This window comes from Chenopodium album, chromosome 23 (genome assembly GCF_948465745.1).
Source record: "Chenopodium album chromosome 23, dcCheAlbu1.1, whole genome shotgun sequence".
Taxonomy (NCBI): Eukaryota; Viridiplantae; Streptophyta; class Magnoliopsida; order Caryophyllales; family Amaranthaceae; genus Chenopodium; species Chenopodium album.
The window spans coordinates 794,787-822,244 of NC_137856.1; the positions used below are offsets into that span (position 1 = coordinate 794,787).

Sequence of the window (27,458 nt, forward strand, 5' to 3'; positions counted from 1 at the left end):
TCGATCTAGGGCCTTTGTTTGACCTTATAGGATCCGTCCAATTGGGCTTTAACTTATTTTACTAGCCCAAAGATCATTAGTTACTCTAGCTATGATATAACGACGACCCAATGTACGAACTTAATTATCTCCATAATTTGATCCATTTATATATCTGGTAATTGCACACGACGAAAACATAAATCCTTCAGAACCATCCAATTTGCCTTTAAATGGTCATTTTACCCGTTTTCGTGCTCTGGTATTGGCTATAAGCTCTCACGGGGGTTTTACGTTGCCGGATAATGGTCATATATGGGTCCACACAATATTAAATGATCCCGAGATTCATCCCGTAATGTTCCGTGAAATTCCAACACCAACTCCCGACACCTCCTAGATCGCTCCGATTTCGTGTATGAATACTCCGTATCCATATCCGAATGACCGTATGGATGTAAATGTAATTAAAGAATTGGATATAGAGCATAGCAAATTAGCAATGTGCTACTCTGATTTAATTAGCAATTAGCCCATAAACCATAAGCGATACTAAAAGAGAGAGCTTTACTCTTTATAGCTTACACATTACTATCTCTCTGCTTAAGCTGTGTTTTTCCGGTGAACTGCAAAAATGGCGGCAAATTCCGAGGTTAGCATTCCTACTAATCATCTTCAATAAATTTCTTTTCTTGTTTCTTTAATCACTATTGTTTTCTTATTGTAATTAGAATACAGGGGTTAAATCGTTTCAGCTTTTTCAATCAGCTGATGATAGCAAGAATAAACCCAATAATGGAGGATTAGGGTTTTTGAATTTCCCAGAAACCCCTCTTCCTCCTCCTCCCCCTTGTATAGAAGTACTCCCTTCTGAGGTTTGTCAAATGTTTTTGTTTGTTTTTATAATTTTTTTTGTGAATTTTTGGCTATTTTTTGGGCATTTTTTGGTTTATAATTTTGTTGGGTATTGATGATTTAGGTATCTACTTCTGTGAAGTATACTGTGGAGAAGGTTGATTTGGGGGTTGTTACTTTGCTCAAGGTAATCTTGTTCCATGTGATTTTTAAAAATTGAATCGTATATGCTGGGAATTTCATAGAAATTGGAGTTTGTGGATTTTAATAACACTGATCGACTCATGATTTTGTTATGCATTCGGAAATTGATACTGGAAAGTGCTAGAAACTTAATGTTAAAAACTCTACAAAAACTGTATAGCCTAGTGATTTGGCATTTTGATTAGAAGGATAGACTCAATACACATTCTTTTCATGGACTTATGTTGAAGAAATTTGTTGAACATACTATTGTGAGACACGCAGAGGCAGTTACTACCGGACTAGTAGGCGAAAAGGGGAAGAAATAGTTAGATATTCTTCAAATAAACTTGTTTCTAAGCAATAGTTTGAGTAGGAGCTTTTATTGATGTTGAAATCATTACAACAATTATGTATTTGAAAACTTGAAAGACACTTAAATCACCTTTGTAAGGATTATGGCAGAAAATTTAAAGAACTCTTGATCAATTAACTTTGAAACCGATGCAATCTTTTTGTAGTTTATATTAGAAAACTGTTTCTTTTAATTCTATTAATGAACCATACATGTCTAAGTTCTAACCTTTGACATGTTCCAAGATGATTGTACATAGGTCTTAAATACAAACTTAAATATGTCTATAATATTTTTTATTTTTTTTGACAAAATATGTTTATAATATTATATCAAAGGTTGTATCTTAATTTCATTTGTTGAAAATATACTTCCTTCTTCTTTCTTGGATAATAGAAGCCTTACATATTCTTTTCCTTACCTCGCTTATTTCCTTATAGAATGGGAAATGGGGAAGTGGAATAGAAAACTGAATTTGACATGTTGATTTGAGTGCATATTTTTTTTACAGGGTCGGGTGAGTACACGAGAGGTTTTTGCATTGCCAAACTCTGATTTAGTTCCTGGAAAATATGAAGGTGTGCAAAGTTATTTACTTTTTGGTGATCCCGTGACTATTATAAGGTACCATGCCATTATTTATTAACTAGCATTTGGTGTGCTTGCTTATAAATTATATATGGTGGATAGGAGGCCTTAAACTCTGGGAAGGCTCGCTTGATTTGGTGAAAGCTCTCCATTCAGAGATTCAAAAGGGGGATTTATCATTTGAAGGGAAGAGAGTCTTAGAGGTGGGCTTTTAATTTTCAGGTGATTATTTTAATTTGTGATTTTGTAATGTTGAGCAACAAAGAATGCCAAGGCTGGCTATCTCTGGGGGTGGACGTTCTAGCCTTTATATAGGTATCACTTGGATCAACTCAAGTTGTACTCTAATTATTATCTACCGTTTATTGGTCAATGGTAACCCATGACTCTAGATTATTGCCTGGGGGACTTGGGAAGATGCTCCTTTCCAAATTTCCATCTAGATTTTCCACTTTCCTAGAGAGGACCTCATTGGTTTTGGCAAGCAATCTCAAGTATGACCTCCTTTCAGGTTGTCATGTGTAAGTTTGGCTTGGTATTATGTGGTAATGGTGCATAGATTTTAGCCCTTAATGATGGATTGGTGGTATGGGTAATGCCTTGACCTTGATTGTAGCCTATATCCAATGTGAACAGTTGTATCGATTGAACTGACTTCTAGATATGTTGAGATAACGATTTATCTTTTCAATTGATTTTTCAATGAAAATCGAATTCAGCTGGTTTTTTTTGTTTTAAATCTACATTTCTTCCATGCTTTTTAGTAACTGTGTAACCTTTGTTGTTTGTAGCTTGGATGTGGCCATGGGCTTCCTGGAATCTTTGCCTCCCTCAAGGTGAGCACGTCACTGGCTCAATGCTAACTGTTTTGTCGCTTTCCTCCTCCCTCTCATTTTCTCAGCTGTTTAAAATTTATTCTTGTGTCAGGGTGCAGGTTCCATTCATTTTCAGGATTTCAATGTAGAGGTCTTAAAATGTCTCACTCTTCCAAACGTGAATGCAAATCTGCCGTCAGGAACTAGTATTGCTGATAATTGTGAAATTCGTTATTTTGCTGGTGACTGGAGAGAAGTGGATCGAATTCTTCCGCATGCTCACCCAGACAGTATTAATGCCACATCATCTGATGACAATCCAAAGACAGGATATGATGTGATTTTAATGGCTGAAACTGTTTATTCCATCTCCACTCTACAGAGCCTTTACAATCTTATTAAGAAAGTATGTTAGTGTTTCTCTTTTGTTTTTGCATTTTGCAGGGAAAAGTTGTTTTGTTTCAAGACTAAACATAGTATGTACTATCTCTGCAGTGTGTCAGCTGTCCACACGGTGTTATCTATTTTTCTGCGAAGAAGCATTATTTTGGAGTAGGTGGAGGATCAAGGCAGTTCATATCTATTGCAGAGAAAGACGGTAAGTTTTTTGGTTGCATGCCATAGGATGGTCAACATTGTCTTTCGTAAATATTGAGAGATTAATGCATTAGGCATAGACAGAGGGTTATTATGCTGCCTACGATAAAAAAAAAAATCTCATGAAGTATATTTTTCCAGGTTTTCTATACGTGTAGTATTGTTGGTGGATTCATTAATACCTTTTCCGTCCTTAATAATTAAGCTTACATGGAAATGTTATAGAGATTAAGAACTGTGGATAGAGAGAATATGTAAGAAAAAGCTTTGAGTTAGAGAGAGATATAGGAAGAGAGATTTTACTTGAAAAGAAAGGTGTACTGTTGATATAGGATGGCCAATTTGGGCGTTGTAATATGGGACAAATGGAGATTTGGGCTTTTTATTCACAACTTACTACGGAGTATCAAGAAATTTACTGCAGAAATTCTGTTGTTTGCCATCTCTGACCTGCGGTTGGTTGGCTTAATTTGTTGCTGACTAATGTTGCAGGTATGATGATAGCCAGCTTAATTGCTGAAGTGGCTGATGGCTCATCAAATCTCAGAGAAGTTTGGAAACTATCTTGCAAGTGAGCATGCAATTCAAGTATTTCAGTATGATGATGCAACTAACCCTTAAAAATGACGGGACCAACTATTAAGAAGCTTTGAGAAGAGAGCATTGAGGGATCTAACCTTGTGGCAGACTGGCAGTTGCTTTCTGGTTTTGCTGCAAAAACCAACTCGAAGCTTGCTTATTATCTTGATCTATGTTGCTGACATGTATGCCTCATATGATATGTTTGTTTTATTGGAGGGTCTTTTTTTTTTTTTTTTTGTTCCTGCCATGTAGGTGTAATGCAAATGTTCAGGAACTATTTGAACTTATAAATTTGAGTTTTTATAAGATGAATGGGGCTGTGTTTCTGAAATTCCCTTCAGATTTTTTATTACTTATATTCTTTGCCAGAACAGAATAATCCTAGCATTGTTACTTGTACTTAGCTGGAAGCCTAGAAGTATAGGACACAGGTATGTGCCCAAGGCCATCTTGCGAAGATTTTCCATGACTTTGGCTTAATATGAAGTGTCCATGAGTCGTATATTCATGTACAAGTAACGAGTATCTGACACAGATATTTGAAGTGAAATGAGGAGTCTAGATTTTACCCGACTCAAAAAACTGATTAGAACCTCCCTAAAATCTTAGGTTTGAACACAATTTTGACAGTCAGTAAAAAGAAATACATGGAAAATAGCTTGAGCCAAAAGTGACCTGAAAATGGATCATGTACTACTACTACAACAACAATCGAAGCCTTAATCCCGAAAAAGTTATGTTGTATTGAACCCAATTATAACTGACCCAAAACCAGTCTGACCAGCTGATTTGACAGCAATGGTTAACACTTGAGTCTAAGTAAGCAAAAATATAGTAAAAGCAAATATGCACTGCACAACTGATAACCAATATATTTCAGAAAATTTTCTTTCTGTGATAAATACACAAGTAGCAGCAAATATGAAGCAGGTACAGTGCTAAGTGTCTGATCTACATCGATAATACTTAGAGCAGCCTCTGTGGTACGGATTGGCTGCAGGACCAAGACATTCAGAATTACTGGAATAAGCCTGGCCCCTAGGACCACCGCAGGCAGGTTGATTTCTGTTCAAAGCACCATACGAGATGTACTTCCTCTCTTCAAGAATCCTCCGAGCTATTTCTGACACCATCAACATCTCATTCTCTTCTTGGCATTCGGCTATTGAACCATTACACTGCAAGTATGCATCAGTATCCGTTCTGGCACCATGAATGTGGAGCGGAAGACTGATGAATATAAAAAACAAGCAGCATGTAAGTTTCCTCATTGCTATGTATTCCATATTTTTTTTCCCCTTTTGAGCTGTTGATTTATGGCCTCCCATCATTTCCTCTTAGAGAGCACTATATAAGTAAGTGTTATACTCACCTTTATATTGTAAAAAGGCGACAAAGTGGAAAGCCAACTTTAGGCATGCACTTTGATGGACCGCACTTCACCTACTTGCTCTAATTACAAAGCACATTGGTTTTTGCACGTTTAGCAGCTCAGAATGATTAGCTTTAGTCAAATAATATGATTTAAAATTTCACTAAGATATGCTTTGCATAGTAGTTGCCTACCAAGGGGGGAAAACATGATCTGCTTAATGATTGGTTTTGACTTATAGTATATCACAAGGGCCCGATTTTGGTAAACTAGCACCAAGTCATGCCTTAGATTTGTTGGTCTACATGACATAGATATGCAACAAGTTTGGAAAAATCCTTTCTATCAATCTCTATTTGATGGTTATATGTAAAGGTGGGCCGTGCTTGAGCCTCTGGGTGGCACGGCTGATGAGTGATGAGGCCACAATAGTCGCGCTGGACCACTGAAGTCCTTTTAAAATGGTTGAGAAGGGAGAATTCGGATAAAGTTCCATAAAGATCAAACTCGAGTGATGAACCAATTAATTTGGGTTTGGGTTGGGCATATAAAGTTTATTACAGTATCGATTATGTGTAGCTGTGTATGATTATACAATCGATTAGTCATTTCCATATTCAGGTTAGTCCTTGTTTAATTTGGTTTGGAAGATTTGAATCAGGTTATCTAGTTTCAGAATTGAATACAGGTGGTTGGGTTTGACTCGGACTATTTTGGCTATGTCAGTTTTACGAGTTCTAGTTAATGCAAGGTAGGAACATAGCGCGAGTTCATTTGAAGTTACCAGAGGGCAGAGGAACTGACTCAGTCCATATATGAGATAAATCACACGTCACACAATTAAACAAAACTTAAGTCTAGGACACCTTAAATTCTACTGGCAAAATGAAACAATTGTACACAACACATTGCATCAGTTCAGACTTCAGAGTCTGACACAACATAGCCTTGTTTTATTTGCTTCATGACTAGAGAAAAAGGACATGTTAAGAAACTTGAAGAGTGATTATGGAAGCTTCATCTCCTGCAATGGTACTTGCACCTATGATTATTTTCTGGATCGGGGCTTGGGTTTACCCCTGGCTGCCCTATCATATTTCAGTACTCCATAGCTGATGTAAGTGGCTCGTGTGGAATAAGCAGGGATTGGAAGTGTTGTCGAGTGTTCATCATCGTTGGAGTCATCATCACTGGAGTTGTCACTGGACTCATCACTGGTCCAGCTCTTCTTTCCATGATGTTGCATACTATCATTATAGCGGTAGCCTTTCATTGTTTTGGGTTGTGTGTGAATTTACTCAGTTGAGAGATTGGTGTTTCTGCTATTAAGTGAGAAGATGTACTCTTAAATAGGCTAGTTACATTCTGAATAAGAGCTTAAATTATTTACAAGTTGTAGAAACACTGAATCTGAATCTATTCCCCCAACAAATTAGGATATGTAGATATAATGCATTGATTATGGGTATCTCACAACTTTTTTAGTGGCAATAAGAACATGTGATTTTGATTTATGGAACAACTTGTATTTGAGTAAACTAAGGATCAAATTTGAACAAGTTCTTGTTTATCATAGAGATGAAGCCTGCATAAAAAGTGTCCTGCTTCTTAATTATGACATGAGTTTTTTTTAAAAGGCATCGGAAAAGTATTGGTTAGTAAACCTAAGTTATGAACTTAATCTGTCTGCAAATAAAAATCCAGCAACACACCGGAAAATATCTGTCTTGTATATAGGCTCACTTAGAACTAGGTGTAACCAATGCTATATTAGGTGCATGCTCATTTCATTTGCTCGTTTGTGGTTACTTTTTGCTCGTTCAAATGAGTACTAAGATAGTCTTGGTGCATCTAGCACAAGGTCTAACTAGAACCAACACAGTTTGTGTTCAACATTTGTTATAAGATTTGTAGTCACACAATCTTGCGAAGCAGATTAATTATTGGTGGACGAAGGGAATATATGAATTGGCCTCTTTGAATAAAATCCATATCCAATCCCTAAAGAAGAATCATATTCCCCTTTCGAATCTATCCCTAAAGACTCTCTATTTGTCCTTGAGGTCGAGTAACATAGTTTAGCATGTAGAGGCCTAATATTCTATTTAGAGGGCATCAATTCCATCAAGTTGGGTAGCCAAAAGGGTCTGAACTCTGAAGCATTAACCCTTAATGAATCAAATTTCAGTTAGGCAAATACCCAACTCCTCTTTTTTCCCTGAACTTTTATACTTTGAAAGCATGAAATGGAGGTAAATATGAATAGGTCTTTAATTAGTTATCGATATACTCCATGTTTGATAGATATTGCACTATAGTACTTCAGAATCCTCTAAAACATGGCTTAGTATTATTTATGACATTAGTATGCATTTTGATAGAAACTAGCTAAGAAAAAAACAGCCATGAAAGAAACTGAAATTAACTATAGTCCTCATTTTTCGGCCTCCTAGAGTCCTGTTGTTTATTAACCCCTGCACCTGTGACACTTAGAGTGGCCACGACGCCAGGTGTTTGCAGGCTGAAGAGGACCATGACTTCCCTGGGGGGACTGTGCCTGATCACCCTTCAGAGCATTAAAACTGATGTAGTTTTTCTGCTGAGCAAACATCGTATCTTGCTCGACTTCAGTGTGTCTGCCATTGTGGAACTGCTCGTAGTCATACTCGTTGTACTGCACCTCTGTGGAACTACTGTCATACTCTTGGTTTGTGTATGGCCTGTAGTTTTGATAGTACTCCATAGCTTTGATTATGTTATAATTCTGTTTTCTTTGGTTTGTATTTTAAAATGAGAAGTGATATTGTTATCATCATTCTCTTAAATAGGCATGATCCAAGCAAAAGTTTACAGAAAATTGTGGGCAGTGGTCATTTTCTTAGCGCACTGAATATATTCCTAGGACACTAGTAGAATGGTTGATAATGTTAAAAAAGGTGTCTTTTAATTTTGTGGTCAATTTAAGAAAAAGTGTTTAGGTCAACTAAGGTCATCATCTCAACATGTATTGGACTGTAGTACTTAGAGACTTAAGAGTCTACACTTAATACTACATATCTCATCTTGTCTGCATCATTTTCTTTTGTGACCCTCTATAAGAAGAAAGGCGTGGTATAAATCTGGTCACTCATGCTGTCATGTAATGTCTTACAGAATCTGTATGTAATAAGTTGATCAGGCAAATAATCCTGCCCTTGTACAAGCAATAAAGATATACTTAGTGTAACAAAAATGAAGCAGTTGGCTTCTTAAAGAGCTTTATTCTTGTCAATTATCAGCTTTTTATTCTTTAAACTTGACAATTAGCTTATCAGTTCCTGGCAAATTTGTTCTTATTTACACCATTCATCACAGTAATCATCAAGAACTGATACTACTGGTGTCAACTCACATCCTGTGCTGGATTTGATAGCAGATAAGATGCCAATATGCCATTCCTCAAAGGCTAAAACTCTTGTGTGCCGACAGAATTCAATCTTTTTTTCTTCTTATAATGGCGTGTAAGTTTAGTAAGCGTGTTCATGATCAACTTCTTTACGGCAAATTATATCCTACACCTTGGGGCACCAGCCGCACCACACACGTGACATTGGCCACGGATATGTTTTGTTCAAATTTAGTGCATATTCATTAGGAGCATCATGAGCATGGTGCTCTTTAATGGAAAACATAATACATGTAGATAAAATGGAAACATTTGAAACCAGCATTTCTATAGTTTTAACAAATAAAAATAAGTTTTAACATTTATATCTAATGTAAATCCCACAGTACAACAGAACTATCTGCAGCATAATTCAGATATATCCAGTACTAGCTAAATTTATTCAACATGAACTCTTATTTGCTGAGCAGTTTGTCTGCTCAAACCCATATATCTGAAGTGCAGTCACCACCAGGGTATCTCATTTCATGGGCAAGGGAAGGACCATCAGGTTCCAAGCCAAAATCTACGAAGAAGTTGGGATTTATAGCAAGGCCGCCTTTCTCAGTGTCGACATCTATTTGCAACATGTGAGATCCTTGTTCCTTTAGTTCAGGATAGAATTGATTGTCCCATGTGCTAAAGAGGGAATTGGTCACATAAAGACGCTTCCCATCTAAACTTAACTGTATCATCTGAGGCCCACCTCTCAGTCTCTTGCCCTGCAAAATATAGAACAGTAAGCTTTTGGTTTTAAGGCAATAAAACTTAAAGGGCTTGAAATAAAATGTCATTATAACATGAGAAGTCACAGATTTGTTCAAGAGTAGTACTCCATTAGCTTAATACAAGCTTAAGGACCTGCACAATCACAAACCTAACCTAAATCAAGCGTAGTATGTCTGCTAAGTCACTTCAATTCATGGGAGTATGGGACTAATCCAAGTTGTTCAGATAGTTCAAGTTTAAAGATCCCCTACATATCATTCTTCCCATTTTACCAATTTTGACTCATCAAAAGGCTCTAAATGAGATGAACTATAAGAAACAGAAGGACTAAAATTTGTCAGAACTCAGAACTAATTCAAGCAATATTAAGCCAGCAGTATAAATAGGTAAGCTTAAAGACAAGATTCCATGGATGTTTTCAGTACGGTATGTTGTTAGCCTGATTCAAGCATAAGGACCTAAGATTACACAAAGATATTACCTGAACTTCTGGAACATCAACCTGATAAGTTGAACCATCTTCAGCAACTGCTGTAACAGGACTTCCCTTCCGAATAAGACCTCCAACCCACAATTGGCCAGTCAAAACAGGGTTTTTGGGATCCTCAATGTTATACTGTCGAATATCACCATGAAGCCAGTTCGAGAAGTATATAAACCGGTCATCTAGGGAGATTAAAAAGTCAGTTATCAACCCAGGCATCTCAGGCAGAACCCAGTTTTGCACCTGTATTGACTTTACAGATGCTGCAACCTGAAAAGCAAAACATGCATTAAAACTTGTTAAGCTGAAGGAATTAGCAAAAAAAAACAAAGAAGTCAAAGGAAATTAAGATAATTTTCTCATTTTTGGTTGGATTTTGAGAGGCAGGGGGAAATTTAAGGATATGTTTCATTTTTGATAGTCTGATTTTACTGTCTTACCAGCTTGTGCTTAGACCAAAACGAAGCAAACCACAATTATAGAGTGAAACAAAAAGATAGGCAATGTAAATGGTAATTTACTCCTTCATTCTTATTACCTTTTCTTCCCTTCAAATTTCTCAAAAAACTAATCAATTTGGTATTCTTTTTTATTACTAAATACCAATTCATGCAACTAGGCAGAAAGCATGGCATACCTCATGGCTCCAAGATTCATCTGGGTTCTTGTAAAACCGAACCATGTTACTTGATAGTGCACTCCCAACAAAACCAGTAGCTTTGGAAGGGTCGTGAAGGAACCGTATCTGTTTATTTACAGGACAAGCATAAGCAAAGAAGCACAATTTCCATAAATTAAACAAGAATTTCACAAATAGTTCTCAGGAATCTCAACCCACCTCCAAGGGTAGAAGTCCAGTATTGCCGAGGTCCAATGTCTGTTTCAATTCACCATCAGGCCAGCTATATACAAATAGGTGTCTTCCATATAGGCCCTCAGACACGTGCTGAGGGTTAAAACCTTTGGAGAAAGCCGAAGGGGCTCCCCATGATGAGCTAATCATTGTCTTATGCCGCGGTTGGTACCAGAAATCATAGCCAAAGGTTGGACTATGTCCTGGCTTTTCCCACCTGACATAATGAAAATCCATCAAGGAGGATTAAGCAACTAAAATTTACTCATGGTAGTCTTCTAGAGACATACAATTTAAGAGTAAAACCAGGGTATGCTTGTGCCCCAGCTCCAGACTCAGCATAATTACAAAGTTTACATGCTTGTGGCCCTAATGGAGTATCTAAAACCATGATTGAATGTCGAGTATAACACAGATTCATACCAATATTTGGGTGAAATGAAGAAATCAAGTTAGTGACTGTATAAAACAGTAGTAACATAAACATAAACATAAACTAGTAGAAGTCATTATGATGACCTATGCAGGGAATATGGTGTCCAAAGTTACATAGGTGCATCATGCAACCACAGAAAAATAAAATAGCAATTTCTTTTTACCTTCCTTTTACATTAAAATCATTGTCAAGTAGGAGAAACCCATTTCCCTCGGCTTTCCCATCGCCGCCACCAAGGCATGAGATTAGGATGTCACCAGAGGCAAGGCAATGAGAAGTGTGAGGGTAAGCTAATCCAGTCTTTGCCAAGATATCTTCAGGCTCAACAGCTTTGTGCAATGAGGGGGCCTTTGGATTCTTTTTCGTATCTACAATGTAAACTCTTCCTGATCTGCAATAACAGAATAAGAAAGATCTCATCAAACAAGTCAAAATTTTATGGTTGAATGTTATAACCTATATGCACCCTTCACTTGAAAATCAAGATCAAATGTACTTTATCACAAGAGTGAATCTTCTTAAGCGATTTACATAGTCGGACCATCAGAGCATATATTCCAAACTTCAATACATGAAGCAAAAAATCAATCGTGGAGAGTAACATTACTAGCACAAGACACAACACCAATAAATATAAGGAGGCTCTTGTCAAGCAAATCCATCACTGGATATCTTTGAACAGAAGGTAGCATCATTAATTGAGACAGATAATTAAGTAACAAACTTATGATATTTCGAACGATGACTTAAATACCAAAAGCTAGATTTTCCAATCAACAACCTGATGAAATTGAGGAATATACAAGTAAAACAAGCCTTACATTAAAGAAGGAAGCACGAGAAAACGTCTGTCAGCAGATGAGTCTCCATGGCAAGAGCTGCAGGAATTCCACCCTGAATGATGCAACTCATCCCCCAAATGAGGAACAAACAACCGATGGATAACTTTCGAATAACTTGGAGAGTTAGGATCCACATCAACTGTGGCTAGGTAGTCAGGCTTCTCTCTCCCAGTTCCTGCAGATACCAGAACATTTTACAAGACCAAATTGGATTGTACACGAAATAAAGCAGCAACTGAACTCATAATCAGGAAATGGTTACAGAAAATTGTGGTACTGCCTAATCTCTACACTTAGCAAGGACTTTTTTGGCAGAATTTAGCTTGAGATTCACATTTCATATTCAAAGCAGATTGCTACTTTGGCTAATCAATTACACAGCTCAATTTCCCAACAAAAAGAAAAAATCATAGCTGATAGCTGTAACTCCCCACTCTTAAAAATAAGAGCAAGTCTTAGGTGATATTATAATACACTGACTTATCGTAAGACGTCAAACATTGACTCTAGGAAACGAGAAATCACTCCTCCCCCCTCCCCCTCCTAACTTCACAGTAACCCAATGTGAGACTATCTCAATTTGTTAATACCAAGGTTACCGATTTGTTTATGCCTCGTTTACCTTGTTCATCTTTGAGACACACTCATCAGAAAATAAAAAAGTTTGGCACCAAATTTAAATTTCACATTTCTCATTAAAACCCACCTCATAGACAACACTAAAATCAAAACTCTCCCCTGTGTTGTACTCTTACATCAATTTAGTTCACTATTTCCCAACCTTAATCAATCATTAACATTCACAGAATAGCAAAAACAAAATCCCTTTTCTTTTTTTTTTTTTTTAATTACATGGAAAAAAAGAGCTACAAAATACAATTCCCATCAAAACCCATCTCATAGACAACACTAAAATTCAAACACTCCCTTGTGTTAAATTCATACATCAATTCAGTTCATCATTTCCCAACCTTAATCAATCATTACCCTTCACCCAAAAAAAAAAAAAAAAAAAAAAAAAAAATTCCCTTTTTCCCTATTGCATGCAAAATAAGATCTTCAAAATATCTATCACCAAAAATGATTGCATGATTATCTATGAATTAAAGGTAAAAAAGCAGATTTATACACATTAAAGATTGAATTTTTTTGAAAATAAGAACTTCAAAATATCAATCAACAAAAATGATTGCATGATTAATTGATTATCAATGAAGTATAGGATTGCACGATTATCTATGAATTAAAGGTAAAAAAAGCAGATTTATTAACAGTAAAGATTGAATCTTTTTTAGTTTTTTGGGTGCAAGGGTTTTACCAGTATATACACAAGTAACATAAAGCAGAGATTCTCTGGGCCCAGCCATGGCTTCCAAAGGACTAGCATAACCTGGGCCTTTGCCATGGCAGCAAGCACTTCCACCATTACTATTCACCTTCTTTTCTAATTCTCCATGCATAATCACTTCTACATCAACACCAGCCATTTTCCTGCAAAATTCACCCAGAAAAAAGACTGATAAGATAAGAAAAATCAAAGAAAAAACAAAATGGGAAATTGACACTTTTTAATCTAAAAATCAAAAGAACAAAAAAATCAAAAAACCCACCAAGAAAAGATGATTAATTTGATTAGAAAAGTAAATGTCTTTGATTTTATCGGATCACTGCAATAACATTGGGAATTTGGGAGTATAAATACATAAAAGAACTGGGGTTTGCTGTATATAATGCCAAAGTGTGTCCAAATACAGTGACTTAATAAATTATAAAATTTTGTACCAGGTTCATGGGAATTTATGGTAACCATTAATATATATATGGACTTTTCTATATTTTAGTGATGAGATTTAATTTGCCTAATTTAGCATTATCTTGATAGATACATATTGATCTTCACCTGGCTTGTCTTGATTAGTCTACAATTTTGATCATTTTTACTTGATTATTTTAATTAATTTTAGTCCCATGTCATGATGAGTTGGGTTGTCAGATTGGATAATCTCTATTCTAGATAGACAGACCAATGTGGGTTTTTTTTACTTTTACAACCAATAAAGGTACATGCATGATCAATTTTTCAGCTTATACGTAGTAATAAGTATCAGAATCGATTATCATTAATAGAGCTATCAATTCGGGTATTCAAGTTGGGTTTAGATCGGGTCAAATTAGATCTCGGGTTAAATCAGGATCAAGTTATATCGGGTCAATCTAGCTTCAGATCATGTCCAGGTCTGGTCGGGTCAATTTTAGTTCAAGTTATAACAGGTTGTTCACCTTTTCAGATATAGGTCGGGTTCAATTCGAGTTAAAATCAGATAGGGTTCAATTTCATGTTCGGGTTGTGTTGAGTCGGGTTTGGATGGGTTAACAAGATGGTACTTTCGGGTTCGGGTTAGTATTGAGTCAAGTTTTTTTTTTTTTTTTTTTTTTTGAAAGAAGTGTTGAGTCGGGTTTTGGTTCAAGTTCAATTCTAATAAATATCGGTATAGCAAATTTGAACTATATAATTACGCCTTCCATAATTTGATCAAGCATCACCAAAATTTTATTAAACCTATATACGAATAATAGAGAACAAAAGGTATATAAGTTGAACAAAAAATTTTATTAAAAAGGATTGAGGGTTTACAGAATTATACCAGTATATACGCTGAATAAAAGGTATATAAATTTTATCAAACCTTCCATGACTCGGGTTCATGTTTTAATTGGGTCATGTACTAGTTCAGATTCTGATTGTTTTCGGGTCGGATTAAATCGGTTGACGGTCACTATCAGGTCAGGGGCATGTTCGGGTTCAAGTCATAAAGTATTGGATCTAATGGGTTTACGATTAAGATCAGGTCAGGTTCAGGTTAGGTAACAGGTCACTAGATTAACCCCATTGTTCGAGTACAGGCTGGGTTCAAATCTTTGTCCGTTAAGGTCGGGTTCTCAGGTCGGGTCAGTATTTGACAGCTCTTACTATAATCTACGCTTTTTCAGGAAATTTTGAGGTTTTGGGACCCGGTGACGAAAAGTATTGAGACCCTAAGGGATATATCTTGGTGTCAAATAATGCCGTTTGATACCATATATGATCATTATATGTTGTCATAAACATCCGTGGTAGGCTTGAGTTTACAAAATCACTACAAGTTGTGAACGGGTAAAATGACCGTTTAAGGGCATATTTGATGGTTCCACCGACCCAATTGGACTACCAGAGGTATTAGGGACCATGGTAAACATCTTGGTTATTTTTTTATTTGAGGGCGAAAAAAGGTCAAAAAATTACAAAATTGAAGGCTATAATCTACGCTTTTTAAGGAAATTTTGAGGTTTAGGAGCCTGTGGCGAAAAGCCTTGAGACCCTAAGAGATACATCTAAGAGTCATGTAATGTCGTTTGAAACCATTAAATATCATCATATGTTGTCATAAACGTCCGTGGTAGGCTTGAGTTTACAAATTCACTGCAAATTGCGAACGGGTAAAATAACCGTTTAAGGGCATATTGGATGGATCCGCCGACCCAATTGGACTCTTGGATGGTATTAGAGACCATGCTAAACATCTCAACAATTTTTATTTTCGGGCGAAAAAAGGTCAAAAAATTACAATATTGAAGGCTATAATCCATACTTTTTAAGGAAATTTTGAGGTTTTGGAGTCTACTGGCGAAAAGTGTTGAGACCCTAGGGAATATATCTCAGTATCATATAATGTCGTTTGAAACCATATATGATCATTATATGTTGTCATAAACGTACGTGATAGGCTTGAGTTTACGAAATCACTACAAGTTGTGAACAAGTAAAATTACTATTTAAGGGCATATTGAATGGTTCCAACGACCCAATTGGACTCCCAAGGGTATTAGGGACCATGGTAAACATCTTGGAAATTCTTAATTTCAGGCGAAAAAAGGTCAAAAAATTACAAAATTGAAGGCTATATAATCCACGCTTTTTGAGGAAATATAGAGGTTTTGGGGCCCGGTGACAAACAACCTTAACACCATAATGGATATATCTCGGTGTCATATAATGCCGTTTGTAGCCATATATGATCATTATATGTTGTCATAAACGTCTATGGTAGGCTTGAGTTTACGAAATCACTTCAACTTGTGAACGGGTAAAATGACTGTTTAAAGGCATATTAGACGGTTCCACCGACCCAATTTGACTCCTGGAGGATATTAGGGACTATGGTAAATATCTCGGTAATTTTTATTTCCGAGCGAAAAAAGATCAAAAGATTACAAAACTGAAGGCTATAATCCACACTTTTTAAGGAAATTTTGAGGTTTAGGGGCTTGTGGCGAAAAGCCTTGAGACCCTAAAGGATACATCGATCTCGGGGTCATATAATGCCGTTTGAAACCATATATGATCAGATCATATGTTGTAATAAACATACGTGATATATGCTTGACTTTACGAAATCACTGCAAGTTGTAAACAGGTAAAATGACCGTTTAAGGGCATATTGGACGGTTACACCGACCCAATTTGACTCACATGGGATATTATGAACCATGGTAAATATCTCGACAATTTTTATTTCCGGGCGAATAAAGGTCAAAAAATTACAAAATTGAAGGCTATAATCCATGCTTTTTGAAAAAATTTTGAGGTTTCGGGGCCCGGTAGCGAAAAGCCTTGAAACCTTAAGGGATACATCTCGGGGTCATATAATGTCGTTTGAAACCATATATGATCATTATATGTTGTCATAAACGTCTGTGATAGACTTGAGTTTACGAAATCACTACAAGTTGTGAACGGCTAAAATGATCGTTTAAGGGCATATCGGATGATTCCACTGACCCAATTGTACTCCCATAGCGTATTAGGGACCATGGAAAAAATCTCGGCAATTTATATTTCCGAGCGAAAAAAGTATAAAAAATCACAAAATTGAAGGCTATAATCCACGCTTTTTGAGGAAAATTTGAGGTTTCGGGGCCCGGTGGCGAAAAGCCTTGAGACCCTAACGGATATATCTCGGGGTCATATAATGTCGTTTGAAACCATATATGATCATTATATGTTGTCATAAACGTCCGTGGTAGGCTTGAGTTTACGAAATCACTACAAGTTGTGAACGGCTAAAATGATCGTTTAAGGGCATATTGGATGATTCCATTGACCCAATTGTACTCCCATATCGTATTAGGGACCATGGAAAAAATCTCGGCAATTTATATTTCCGAGCGAAAAAAGGTAAAAAAATCACAAAATTGAAGGCTATAATCCACGTTTTTTGAGGAAAAATTTGAGGTTTCGGGGCTTGGTGGCGAAAAGTCTTGAGACCCTAAGGGATACATCTCGGGGTCATATAATGCCGTTTGAATCCACATATGATCATTATATGTTGTCATAAACGTCCGTGGTAAGCTTGAGTTTACGAAATCACTACAAGTTGTGAACGGGTAAAATGACCGTTTAAGGGCATATTGGATGGTTCCACCGACCTAATTGGACTTCCGGAGCGTATTAGGGACCATGGTAAACATCTCGGTAATTTTATTTTCAAACGGAAAAGGCTCAAAAAATTACAAAATTGAAGGCTATAATCCACGGTTTTGAGGAAATTTTGAGGTTTCAGGCCTGGTGACGAAAAATTTTGAGACCCTAGAGGATATATCTTGGGGTCATATAATGCCATTTCAAAACCATATTTGATCATTATATGTTGTCATAAATGTACGTGGTAGGCTTGAGTTTATAAAATCATTACAAGTTGTACGTGAACGAGTAAAATGACCGTTTAAGGGCTTATTTGATGGTTCCATCGACCCAATTTGACTCCTGAAGTGTATTAGGGACCATGGGAAACATCTCGATAATTTTTATTTTCGGGCGAAAAAAAGGTCAAAAATTTACAAAATTGAAGGCTATAATCCACGCTTTTAGAGAGAAATTTGAGTTTTCGGGACCTGGTGGCGAAAAGTGTTGAGACCCTAGTAGGTGATATAATTCATTGTCATATAATGCTGTTTGAAACCATATATGATCATTATATGTTGTCATAAACGTCCATGGTAGGCTTGAATTTACAAAATCACTACAAGTTGTGAACGGGTAAAATGACCAATTAAAGGCATATTTGATGGTTACACCGACCTAATTGGACTCCAAAGGGGTATTAGGGATCATGGTAAACATTTTGGTTTTTTTTTATTCATTTTTATTTTTTTATTTTAATCTTAGGGTATTGAGGAACCGCACAATTAATTCATTTGTAAAACTTATATAAAGGGGAGTTTTCCCCCGAGTTTTTAGAGAGCCACGTAGGATCTAATTTTCTCTGCGCACCATTTAGGATTATAAATCTTAGTATTAGCCGATTAAATTTATTAATTTCTTTTAGAATTAAATAATTCAAATGCCACGTAAGCAAAATTGGTGAATGAGATTTTTAAGTTTAAATTAATTAAATATTAAATATTATCTTTTAATATTAGGAATTTTATCTAAATATATAACAAATTTTAGCTCATAAATACAAAAAAAAAAAAAAAAAAAAAAAAATCAAACAAACCGTGCATCGCAAGCAAGGGCTTCATCTAGTTCATTTGTAAAACTTATCTAATTTTTTATTTTATATTTTTTGGAAAAAAAAAATCTTAAAATGAAAATCAGCTCACACAGTGACACAGCAATTCGCAATTACCTTCAGAAAAATAAAATAAAAACCAGTTCTTCTGCTTCCCACAACATCATCTCATCCTCTTACAGTCAAATCCACCATTTCTGTTGAATTTCTTCTGCAATTTTTGCCATTTCTTGTTCCTCCAAACTGGGGTTAGCCCCATTGAGCTCATACTCTTCAGTAAGGTATTTTTCTTTCTCTCGTTTACCGTTTTCAATGTTTATTAATTTAAGCTTTTCTTGGTTGTTTTTATCTGAATTATATCGTTATTTGTGTTGTTTCTATCTGTAATTAAAGAGTTTAAATTGAATATGACCCATTAATTTGTATGTAAATTATGTAATTCCTTTTGGGGTTATTTTTGTTTTTAATGGTTTTATCTGTATTTTAGTTGTATTTAGCAACTAAGTAGTGTTGTAGTGTTGCAGTAATATGTAAACGGAATTTGGGGAAATAATTGAGGATTTAATCCATACCCGTTTTTTCGATTCGAATTGTTATTAGGAAGCATTTCAGTTTTCATAATTTGAGCTTAGTGTTATGCTGATTTTATCCTTTTGATGAGTCAAGAACCAATTTTGATCCATTATTGTTGAGGCATTTGATTGATATTAGCCTATTAGGCTTTTAAGGTTTAGTGAGAGTGAAAAAAATGAAGAAGACCGAAGCCGTGTATTGACAGATACCTAGAGAAGCTATTCCTTCATCAGTTTGAATTAAGCTATTCCTTCATCTTTGATTTTTGTTTGTAATTTTTCCATGATAGATTACATGGAGTAATAATCATATTTTGAGTGTATGAAAAGTTAGATATTATTGATGGCAAACTATATCTATCATTTTGCGAATCAAAACGGATTAGGAACTTAAGGCTTCCTATATATCTTAAACTTAAGGCCCTAAATATCTGAATATCTCCTCGACTTGGCATTCTTGATGCTCAATGAAATTAATTTGGTTACACTAACCTTTATTTTATTCCATTTTATACTTTTATAGTGTTTCACAATTATCATGGTTGGTGTCAACTGTCTAAGAGTCAAAGATTAATTAAGTTTTAATTCTGTATATTAGCATTTTAGTATTTCTATTGACCTTCTATTAACTTTGCTAGATTTGTTTCTGCACTCAAGATAGGATGTCTGTGGTTCAGAGTTGTCAACTCTGCTCTACAAGTTTTATTGACTCGTTCCAGAGCTCGTTCTCCAAGTTTCAAGGTGTTCCTATGCCACTACTTAGGTACAATTACACTGGTACTTTTGGTAGACGCAATTATTGCTCAACCCAGACTTTTATTCGGTCATGTTCAATCAATGAGCAGGACTTACCTAGGACTTCAAGTTTTCTGCTTAGTAAATATAAAAATCAGGGATCCTCTAGTCAAACATCCTTTTCCAGGTCAAATAGAACTGATGAGAATTCCAGCCAAACATCAGTTTCTCAGTCAAATAGTGATGAAAAATCATCAAGTGCTTGGTTAGAGAAGTGGAAGGAAACCCGCCAAAGAAATTCTCCCAAATCACCCCAACTTGCATTGAACTATAGAAGCAGGGATAATATGTTGAATTCGTTTAGTTCTAGTAGTGACTCATCTAGTACTCATACCAGTGGTAGTACAATGGACAGGATAGTAAAAAAATTGAAAAAGTTTGGCTATATGGATGATGCCAATGAAAATGATGATAACCAAGAAAGGATGATTGAGAAAGGGTCAGTTGAGGATATATTCTATGTAGAAGAAGGAATGCTCCCTAATACACATGGTGGGTTTTCTGAGAATTTCTCATTAGACATAGAGCAAGGTTTTGACAATGAGGACGATGTACGATTTCCATGGGAGAAACCTGCTGCAAAACCTGAGGAAGCTAATTCAGTCATAAAGAGAAGCAGGACTTATATGGCTGAGCTTACTCTACCAGAGTCTGAGAGAAGGAGGTTAATGCAATTGACTCTAAACACGAAGCAAAAAGTGAAGATAGGTGGTGGAGGCGTTACACAAGCAGTGGTTGATCGCATCCATGAGAAGTGGAAATCCGCAGAAATAGTGAGATTGAAAGTAGAGGGCCCTCCTGCACTAAATATGAAACGTATGCATGAGATTCTTGAGGTTTGCATCTTATGATTTTTATCTCCTTTGCTTTTACTGGTATTTATTGCCTTGTAATTTAATTTTGGTTGCTGTCTCTCTGCTTAGCTGAATGTTGTCAAAATCGAATAAAATATATATGAAGAAAGTGCTGAAGTGCCCTTTTTTGTATCTTTGTGGTGATAGATCATTGTGCCTATTCTGGGGACCTTTAGACCATTATGTTGAAAATGATGAGACACATAGGAGGCACTGCCATGAGGCTACACTTGCACTTAGTCATGATTTGTTTCCTCATAACTCTACGTTTTGCACCATAATCGACCATTCAGTACTTGAGATATACACAAATTTATACTTGATTGCAGAAGGTTAAAAATCTTTGAAATTGTCATAATTTTCCTCTACTTGTCTAAGCACTTGTCAGAGTATCCTTTAGTACCTTGGGTGTAATAACCATCATATCCTTGTTTAAGTGTTTTTCTGATAGATTGTTTGAGATACTCCACATTCTCAAAAATCAAGATAGTCCGTACATAAGTATACATTATGCATCTGTTTTAGTGTTTATTTGTCATTTTGCAAATATATTGAATATCTTAGTAAATGATGCTGTGCTAAATAAGCATTATAGGACTGTGAAGCAAATCTTTGGTAAGGATTTACTTGCCAACTCTTAGTCATTTCTGAAGAGAAACAATTAGTTTCATATCATATGCCAATGTGCAAATGGCTCAAGAGTCTTCACAAATGATCTCATGGTTGAATGAACATGAAGCGCATAATTTAAAGGAATAGAAATCCTATAAAATTCCCCGTACAAAGTATTTTGTTTATGATAAATATCTTTCCTCTCAACTCCCATGATCTCAATTCTCAATAAGTTATTAACCCACTTATCATCAACATAGTTACTGAACTTCATTGAAAGTTAATGACTATTTATAAGTGAGAGTGTGAGATACTTGGTTAGTAATCAATTATCATTGGAATAGGTAAAACAAATTGTCACTCTATCAAGTTAGCCTTATCCCCCCCCCCCACACTCTAGTGTCCACTATATGGCAGTGATAATTGATACTTGAGCCTATTGTTGAAGGAGATGAAAATTCAGTTACTCTTTGATTAAAATTACCTTTTCAATTCAACCATCCTTACCAATATTCTGGCAATCACTTTAATTTAATTTTTAAGAAAATGAAGTAAATCTCATAGATACCCTATAGATCTCATGGAGTGAAGGTGACTGTTAAACTTTATCAGTGATTTCTGATCTTACAGACTATGTTCTTCGAATTTATATAAAGAGTTCAAGACCTTCTTATAGAACAGAATTCATGTTATAACAGCAATATATGTGAAACCTACTAACCTAGTCACTAGGTTTAGTAGGTTAATCTAAAATCAAAAGAGAAAGAGAAATAGTATGGAAAGCTGATTGGGTGGACAGATCAGGTATGTTGGCTCATTCCAGCAATGTCACTACTGTTGTGTACATGCTTAGCTTGTCCTGAAACTTGTTGAGTTGTGGTGCATGTTTATGATCAAAAGAGGCTGTTGTTTGTAGTCCTTAAATATGAGACTGGAACATCCAAGATTCTGTTTGTCATGACTCATGTCTACAAGCACAAACCTCTTTATCCTTTGTAAGTCTGGAGCATCCAAGATTTCTCCTTAGCTATTAAAACTTTCTCCCTTCCTACTAGCTCTTCTTATTTGCTGAACCTGTAGAGCTATGAAAGAAAGTTTATTTATTTCCATGAGGCTGGAAATTTATGTTAATTGGTCATCACTATCTAAATACATTAACTGTAGTGTCTTATCTCTTCTTATATAGAATGGTGTGACTTCTTATTTGGGTTCTCTTGTCATTGCATTTTTGTTGAACTTCTTGTATATATGGCCTGTAACCTTTTAGTTTCCTGTACGTTTATTGGCATTATTCTTTTCAATCCAGAGGAAAACTGGTGGTCTTGTCATTTGGAGGTCGGGGACATCTGTCTCTCTATATCGAGGAGTGAGCTATGAAGTTTCTGGGCGCACATCTAAGAACCACGGAACTCAGGTTTCTGGCCGATTGTTGCTTGATCAAAATCTTACAAAACCTTCACAAAATGATTCTTATGACAGTAAACGTTCTCCAGAAGAGGGCCTCCACAGAAATGATGTTGATAAAAAAGATTCTGAATCTTTAACTAATATAAAGTACGAGGACGAAATAGACAAGTTGTTATCTGACCTTGGGCCTAGATATGAGGATTGGCCAGGTGATAGCCCATTGCCTGTTGATGCTGATTTGCTCCCAAATCTAGTTCCTGGCTACCAGCCACCATTTAGATTGCTCCCGTATGGATTCAGACGTACTCTTGGAGTGAAAGAGTCTACATCGTTAAGGAGGATTGCTAGAACACTACCCCCTCATTTTGCTTTAGGTATGCTAGCTCTTCTACTTACTTGCTTGAAGCTTCTTAGATTTTTGCTAACTGTGAATTGAGGCTGTCTTCAGGGAGAAGTAGGCAACTAGAAGGTTTGGCAGCCGCCATTGTTAAGTTATGGGAAAGAAGTTCCATTGCAAAGGTAGCGCTGAAGCGTGGTGTTCAGCTTACTACAAGTGAGAAAATGGCTGAGGAGATCAAGGTGAGCTAATGGATGTTGATTGCTGTGTTCTAACTCTCATTATTTAAAAATTAGTAATATCACTGCATAACATTTTGTTGATAAGCAATTCTTCTTGATCTAATTGGAGTCTCTCCAGGATTATTGAATCAATGTTCATTAATAGTTCGGCAGTTTGATATTGTCCGGTGTCCCATAGTGCAGTCCAATTTTACCAAGCTGTTGTTTTACATTGTCTTAAAATATATATTGCAGAGGTTGACTGGGGGAGTAATGCTTTCCAGAAACAAGGATTTCATGGTATTTTACAGGGGCAAGGACTTTTTATCATCAGATGTCACTGAAGCTTTACTAGAAAGGGAGAGATTGGCGAAGGACCTTCAGGATGACGAGGAGCTGGCACGAACAAGAGCCTCAGCCTCATTTATACCTTCTGTTGGAACTGGAGAACATTATGGAGCTGCTGGTACACTCTCTGAAACTTTGGATGCTAACACTAAATGGGGGAAGAGACTTGATGGTCAGGAAGCAGAAAAGGTGCTGAGACAAGCAGAAGTAATGAGGCATGCCAAACTTGTCAGGAAGCTAGAAGGGAAGCTTGCTTTTGTAAGTTCCTATACTTTCTTTTGATGTGGTGCAAGAGAAAGGCAATAACTTCAAGTGACATTTCTTTCTCTTCCGCTCTTGTTAGTGACACTCTTACATGCATAGTTGTATCTCTGTAATGATAAAGAATGTTTCATGCATAGTTTAATTATTCCTGATGCCTGAGAATTTTTTTTGCTTTCGAATGTGTCCTCACCCAGTTGTATCTCTGTAAGTTATTAATGATTTTTTTTTTTTTTACTCTAACTCACATTTCATTTCATGACAGCGTTCTTTGGTCGGAACAATATCTTACATGTAGTGTATAATTGTATGTGCTTCCATGACATAAAGCTCTTAAATTTTCTGCTAGGCTGAACGGAAACTGATGAAAGCTGAAAAAACTTTGTCAAAAGTGGAGGAATTCTTGAAACCAACAGATCAACAGATGGATTCTGGGAGTATAACTGATGAAGAGAGATTTATGTTTAGAAAGCTTGGTTTGAAAATGAAAGCGTTTTTACTTCTTGGTATGGCAAATTACTGAAGTTTGTACATTCTTGATCTTGAGCTTTTTTTTTTTTTTTGATCTGGAGATATTAACTGATACAGCTTTGTGAATTTACTGTTTCAGGTAGGCGTGGAGTTTTTGATGGTACAGTTGAGAACATGCATTTGCATTGGAAATACCGTGAGCTAGTTAAGATCATTTTGAAGGCAAAGAATTTTGACGAAGTTAAAAACATTGCTTTAGCACTTGAAGCTGAGAGTGGGGGCATCTTGGTTTCAGTTGACAAAGTCTCCAAAGGCTATGCTATCATAGTATTCCGAGGAAAAGATTATAAGCGTCCTTCTACATTGAGGCCAAAGAACCTCTTGACTAAGAGGAAGGCTTTAGCACGTTCTATCGAGCTGCAAAGGCGTGAGGTATTTTTCTACAATAAGCTACTTATTAGAGGGTGGAGCTAGTGATTTCACTTGAATTTTTTACTGGTTGGAACTTGGAACCTAGTAGCTGTACGCTTTTGGTTTCTGATGACTAGTGCCAAGTTTAGATTTGTGTGATTTTACACACTTCCTCTATTCTTTTTTAGGTGACAGATTTTGACGTTTGACACTATTCACAGTTTCTACTTTGACTTGCTTTCATGATTTCTAAGAAAAAACATAGTCGTTTGGGATCTTTTTTAGTTTCTTCTCAATATATATTTTCAAAATATTTACTTTTTTATTGAAGCCATGAGCAATTGAACTTTTGCATTAGCAAATTTGATAAAAGAAATGTGTCAACTTAATAAGAACAGAGAAAGTATTTAAACTATTTTCTAACTGATAGTACTAAATAGAATGGAGATGTGATTATATGGAAATGCCTCATTTAATTCCTTTAAAGAAGCCTAATTAGAGGACCTGGATCTCAATATATTCTTATTGGTAGTAGATATTTCTTTGACTCGTGAAGTAGCAGCTGTACATGTACTAGCTGAGTAGGTGACTTTCTGAAGATTGTTATACTACAATATGTGTGTTCAATTGCTCAAAGAGGTTAACCTTGCAGGTCTTGTGTTATTACCTGCAACTCTTAACTAAATAATAAGTTAATATTGTTAATCTAATTTAGTGTGGGATTATTTACTTTACAACTGGCTCAGCAGACCTGAATTAGCTCACTTCCTGGCTTGGTCTAGTCTGGAGTCAATCCTTGGACAACTAGGTCAGACAGGCCTGACTCTATACCTGAGTTGGCCCAGGCCTAGCCTAACCCAGCTCGGCCTGTGGCTAAATCTAGGATGATGTTATCTTCTTCCATTGTATTCATTTTTTGTTCTTCTGCAAGATCCATCCTTTTCTCCGTTCCCTGTTTCTAATATTTTGTTCTACTCGTATAAGCTATACAAGCACGTGATTTCATGCTAGCAGTTTGTACCTTTTTTTTTTCTAACTTATTATCTTACTCCAGCTAGTAAATACGGAGTATTTAAACTTGTTTCAAATTTTGTGAATCTTTAACCAAAGGCGTGTATCCTTTGTATGGATTTGCAAAATATGGTTGACTCTTAGCTCTCTGCCGTAGGATCCTTGTCATTGAGTGCGGGAAACATAGGTCCCAGCTGCAGCAATCTAAAAATGCTATTGTGACACCATTATCTTTGCACAATGTTGAGAAAACTGGGTTTGAGATTCTGATATATTTCGTAAAACTGCGTTTCCTGGCATTTTATGTGCAGTGATTATGTGATTGTGCTTCAAATAACGATAAAGAAAATAAGATAAAATTTAGGTTTTTATATTAATTTTTTTTGTAATGTTATTTTAACTGCTTGAATTCTTTCCTCCTCAAATGTCATTTCTTAAGATTATTTTTTTGGGGGTAGGTGTCTTCATCATAGTACCTTTTTTTTTTAGGAAGGGTGTATCCATCAGCTTACCTTTTGTTTGTCAATATTTAGTCTTTTAATTAATCCATTACCATTACTGTTACATACAGGCTCTCTTGAAGCATATTGCACAGTTGCGGCGGAATGCAGAGAGACTGAAATCTGAAATCGTAAGGCCTTTTAAGCAATTACTCCGTATTATATTCTATATTACAGCTTGTATGAACTGTTCCACATATTTCATCTTTCTACTCCTAACTGGACTTCCCTTGATTAAACTATATTAGGAACACATGAATGTCATGGAAGAGGAACACCAAAAAGAAGAGTTTTATGATAGATTAGATGCTGCGTATTCCACAGAAGATGAGGTCGATCAAATTCTAGTATTTCTCATTTTCTTGTTCTTTAGATGCTAGTTCATCTTTCTTTTAACTGACTGGTATTCTGTAGGAGGAAGAAGATGAAGCATACCTAACAACCTACAGCGATGAAGGTGACGAGGGTGAAACTGAGAGCTCTGATAGTCTCACTCTGTAAATACGAATATCAGTTTCAAAACAATAAAGCAGCAACATTGCAACAAGAAAGGTATAAAACATAAGTTTTAACAGGACTTGCTGAATCCCCTAAATTAGGCTGTGCATTCACATTATCTTTTCCTTTAATGTTTCACAGGTGGGATTAGATGAGAAAACTGGCACATTTGACAAGGTTGGAGTGATCATGAGGGCAATCATCCGCTATCTATTTCTTATATGAGTCGTGAGGCGAGTTTTAAAGCGTGCTCTCTGTGAAGCTGCATCACAAATAGGGCTGTAAATAATTTTAAAATTGCAATGCTGGATGTTCAGTTCGGACACAAAAGTAGTGTATAGAGGCGAGTAGCATAGGAGCTGTTGTTGGTAACTTTAGTATACTTACTAGCTTAGTGCCCATGTGATGCACGGATTATAAATCAAATTATTATGGAGTAATTTTTTTGAAATCAAATTTTGTTCAATCACAATAATGGCTGATAAGTACAAAAATTAAGAAACGTAATTTGAATA

General features: G+C 36.0%; 3 protein-coding genes across 5 annotated transcripts; 2 read left to right on the top strand and 1 right to left on the bottom strand.

Annotated features, from left to right (window-relative positions):
• The first annotated feature begins 505 nt into the window (after positions 1–505).
• Positions 506–4,276, top strand: LOC145608801 (uncharacterized). Its single transcript, XM_081664397.1, has 9 exons — positions 506–631; positions 711–854; positions 959–1,021; positions 1,884–1,950; positions 2,063–2,163; positions 2,752–2,796; positions 2,888–3,181; positions 3,271–3,373; positions 3,865–4,276. The coding sequence occupies exons 1-9, from the start codon at positions 614–616 to the stop codon at positions 3,945–3,947; spliced, it is 918 nt and encodes a 305-aa protein (XP_081520523.1). The 5' UTR covers positions 506–613; the 3' UTR covers positions 3,948–4,276.
• A 4,712-nt stretch (positions 4,277–8,988) lies between these two features.
• Positions 8,989–13,859, bottom strand: LOC145606807 (selenium-binding protein 1-like). The gene is made up of 8 exons (XM_081662638.1): positions 13,705–13,859; positions 13,413–13,585; positions 12,074–12,269; positions 11,416–11,643; positions 10,802–11,033; positions 10,601–10,708; positions 9,961–10,233; positions 8,989–9,472 (listed from the first exon to the last, which is right to left on the bottom strand). The coding sequence occupies exons 2-8, from the start codon at positions 13,579–13,581 to the stop codon at positions 9,191–9,193; spliced, it is 1,488 nt and encodes a 495-aa protein (XP_081518764.1). The 5' UTR covers positions 13,582–13,585; positions 13,705–13,859; the 3' UTR covers positions 8,989–9,190.
• Positions 13,860–18,787: 4,928 nt separating this feature from the next.
• On the top strand, positions 18,788–27,458 carry LOC145608493 (CRM-domain containing factor CFM3A, chloroplastic/mitochondrial-like). 3 transcript variants are annotated; one of them, XM_081664109.1, is made up of 11 exons: positions 18,788–18,926; positions 19,875–20,848; positions 22,785–23,259; positions 23,334–23,464; positions 23,699–24,049; positions 24,402–24,558; positions 24,663–24,955; positions 26,517–26,576; positions 26,694–26,777; positions 26,860–26,997; positions 27,085–27,458. In XM_081664109.1, exons 2-10 carry the CDS (start codon positions 19,880–19,882, stop codon positions 26,944–26,946), a joined length of 2,607 nt encoding a protein of 868 aa, XP_081520235.1. In that variant the 5' UTR covers positions 18,788–18,926; positions 19,875–19,879; the 3' UTR covers positions 26,947–26,997; positions 27,085–27,458. The 3 variants fall into 3 exon arrangements, with proteins under 3 accessions (XP_081520235.1, XP_081520236.1, XP_081520234.1); XM_081664110.1 differs by having other exon boundaries at positions 18,794–18,926; positions 19,879–20,848; XM_081664108.1 differs by having other exon boundaries at positions 18,797–18,926; positions 19,856–20,848.

Coding starts and splice junctions, on each gene's coding strand:
- LOC145608801 (XM_081664397.1), top strand. Junction 2,797..2,887: donor GAATCTTTGCCTCCCTCAAG/GTGAGCACGTCA, acceptor TTCTTGTGTCAG/GGTGCAGGTTCCATTCATTT. Junction 3,182..3,270: donor TTTACAATCTTATTAAGAAA/GTATGTTAGTGT, acceptor CTATCTCTGCAG/TGTGTCAGCTGTCCACACGG.
- LOC145606807 (XM_081662638.1), bottom strand. CDS start 13,581: ATGGCTGGTGTTGATGTAGAAGTGATTATGCATGGAGAATTAGAAAAG. Junction 11,034..11,415: donor GATTTTAATGTAAAAGGAAG/GTAAAAAGAAAT, acceptor TCATTATGTCAG/GTGGGAAAAGCCAGGACATA. Junction 10,234..10,600: donor ATGAATCTTGGAGCCATGAG/GTATGCCATGCT, acceptor TTTGCTTTTCAG/GTTGCAGCATCTGTAAAGTC.
- LOC145608493 (XM_081664109.1), top strand. CDS start 19,880: ATGTCTGTGGTTCAGAGTTGTCAACTCTGCTCTACAAGTTTTATTGAC. Junction 20,849..22,784: donor GTATGCATGAGATTCTTGAG/GTTTGCATCTTA, acceptor TTTTCAATCCAG/AGGAAAACTGGTGGTCTTGT. Junction 24,559..24,662: donor GAAAGCGTTTTTACTTCTTG/GTATGGCAAATT, acceptor TTACTGTTTCAG/GTAGGCGTGGAGTTTTTGAT.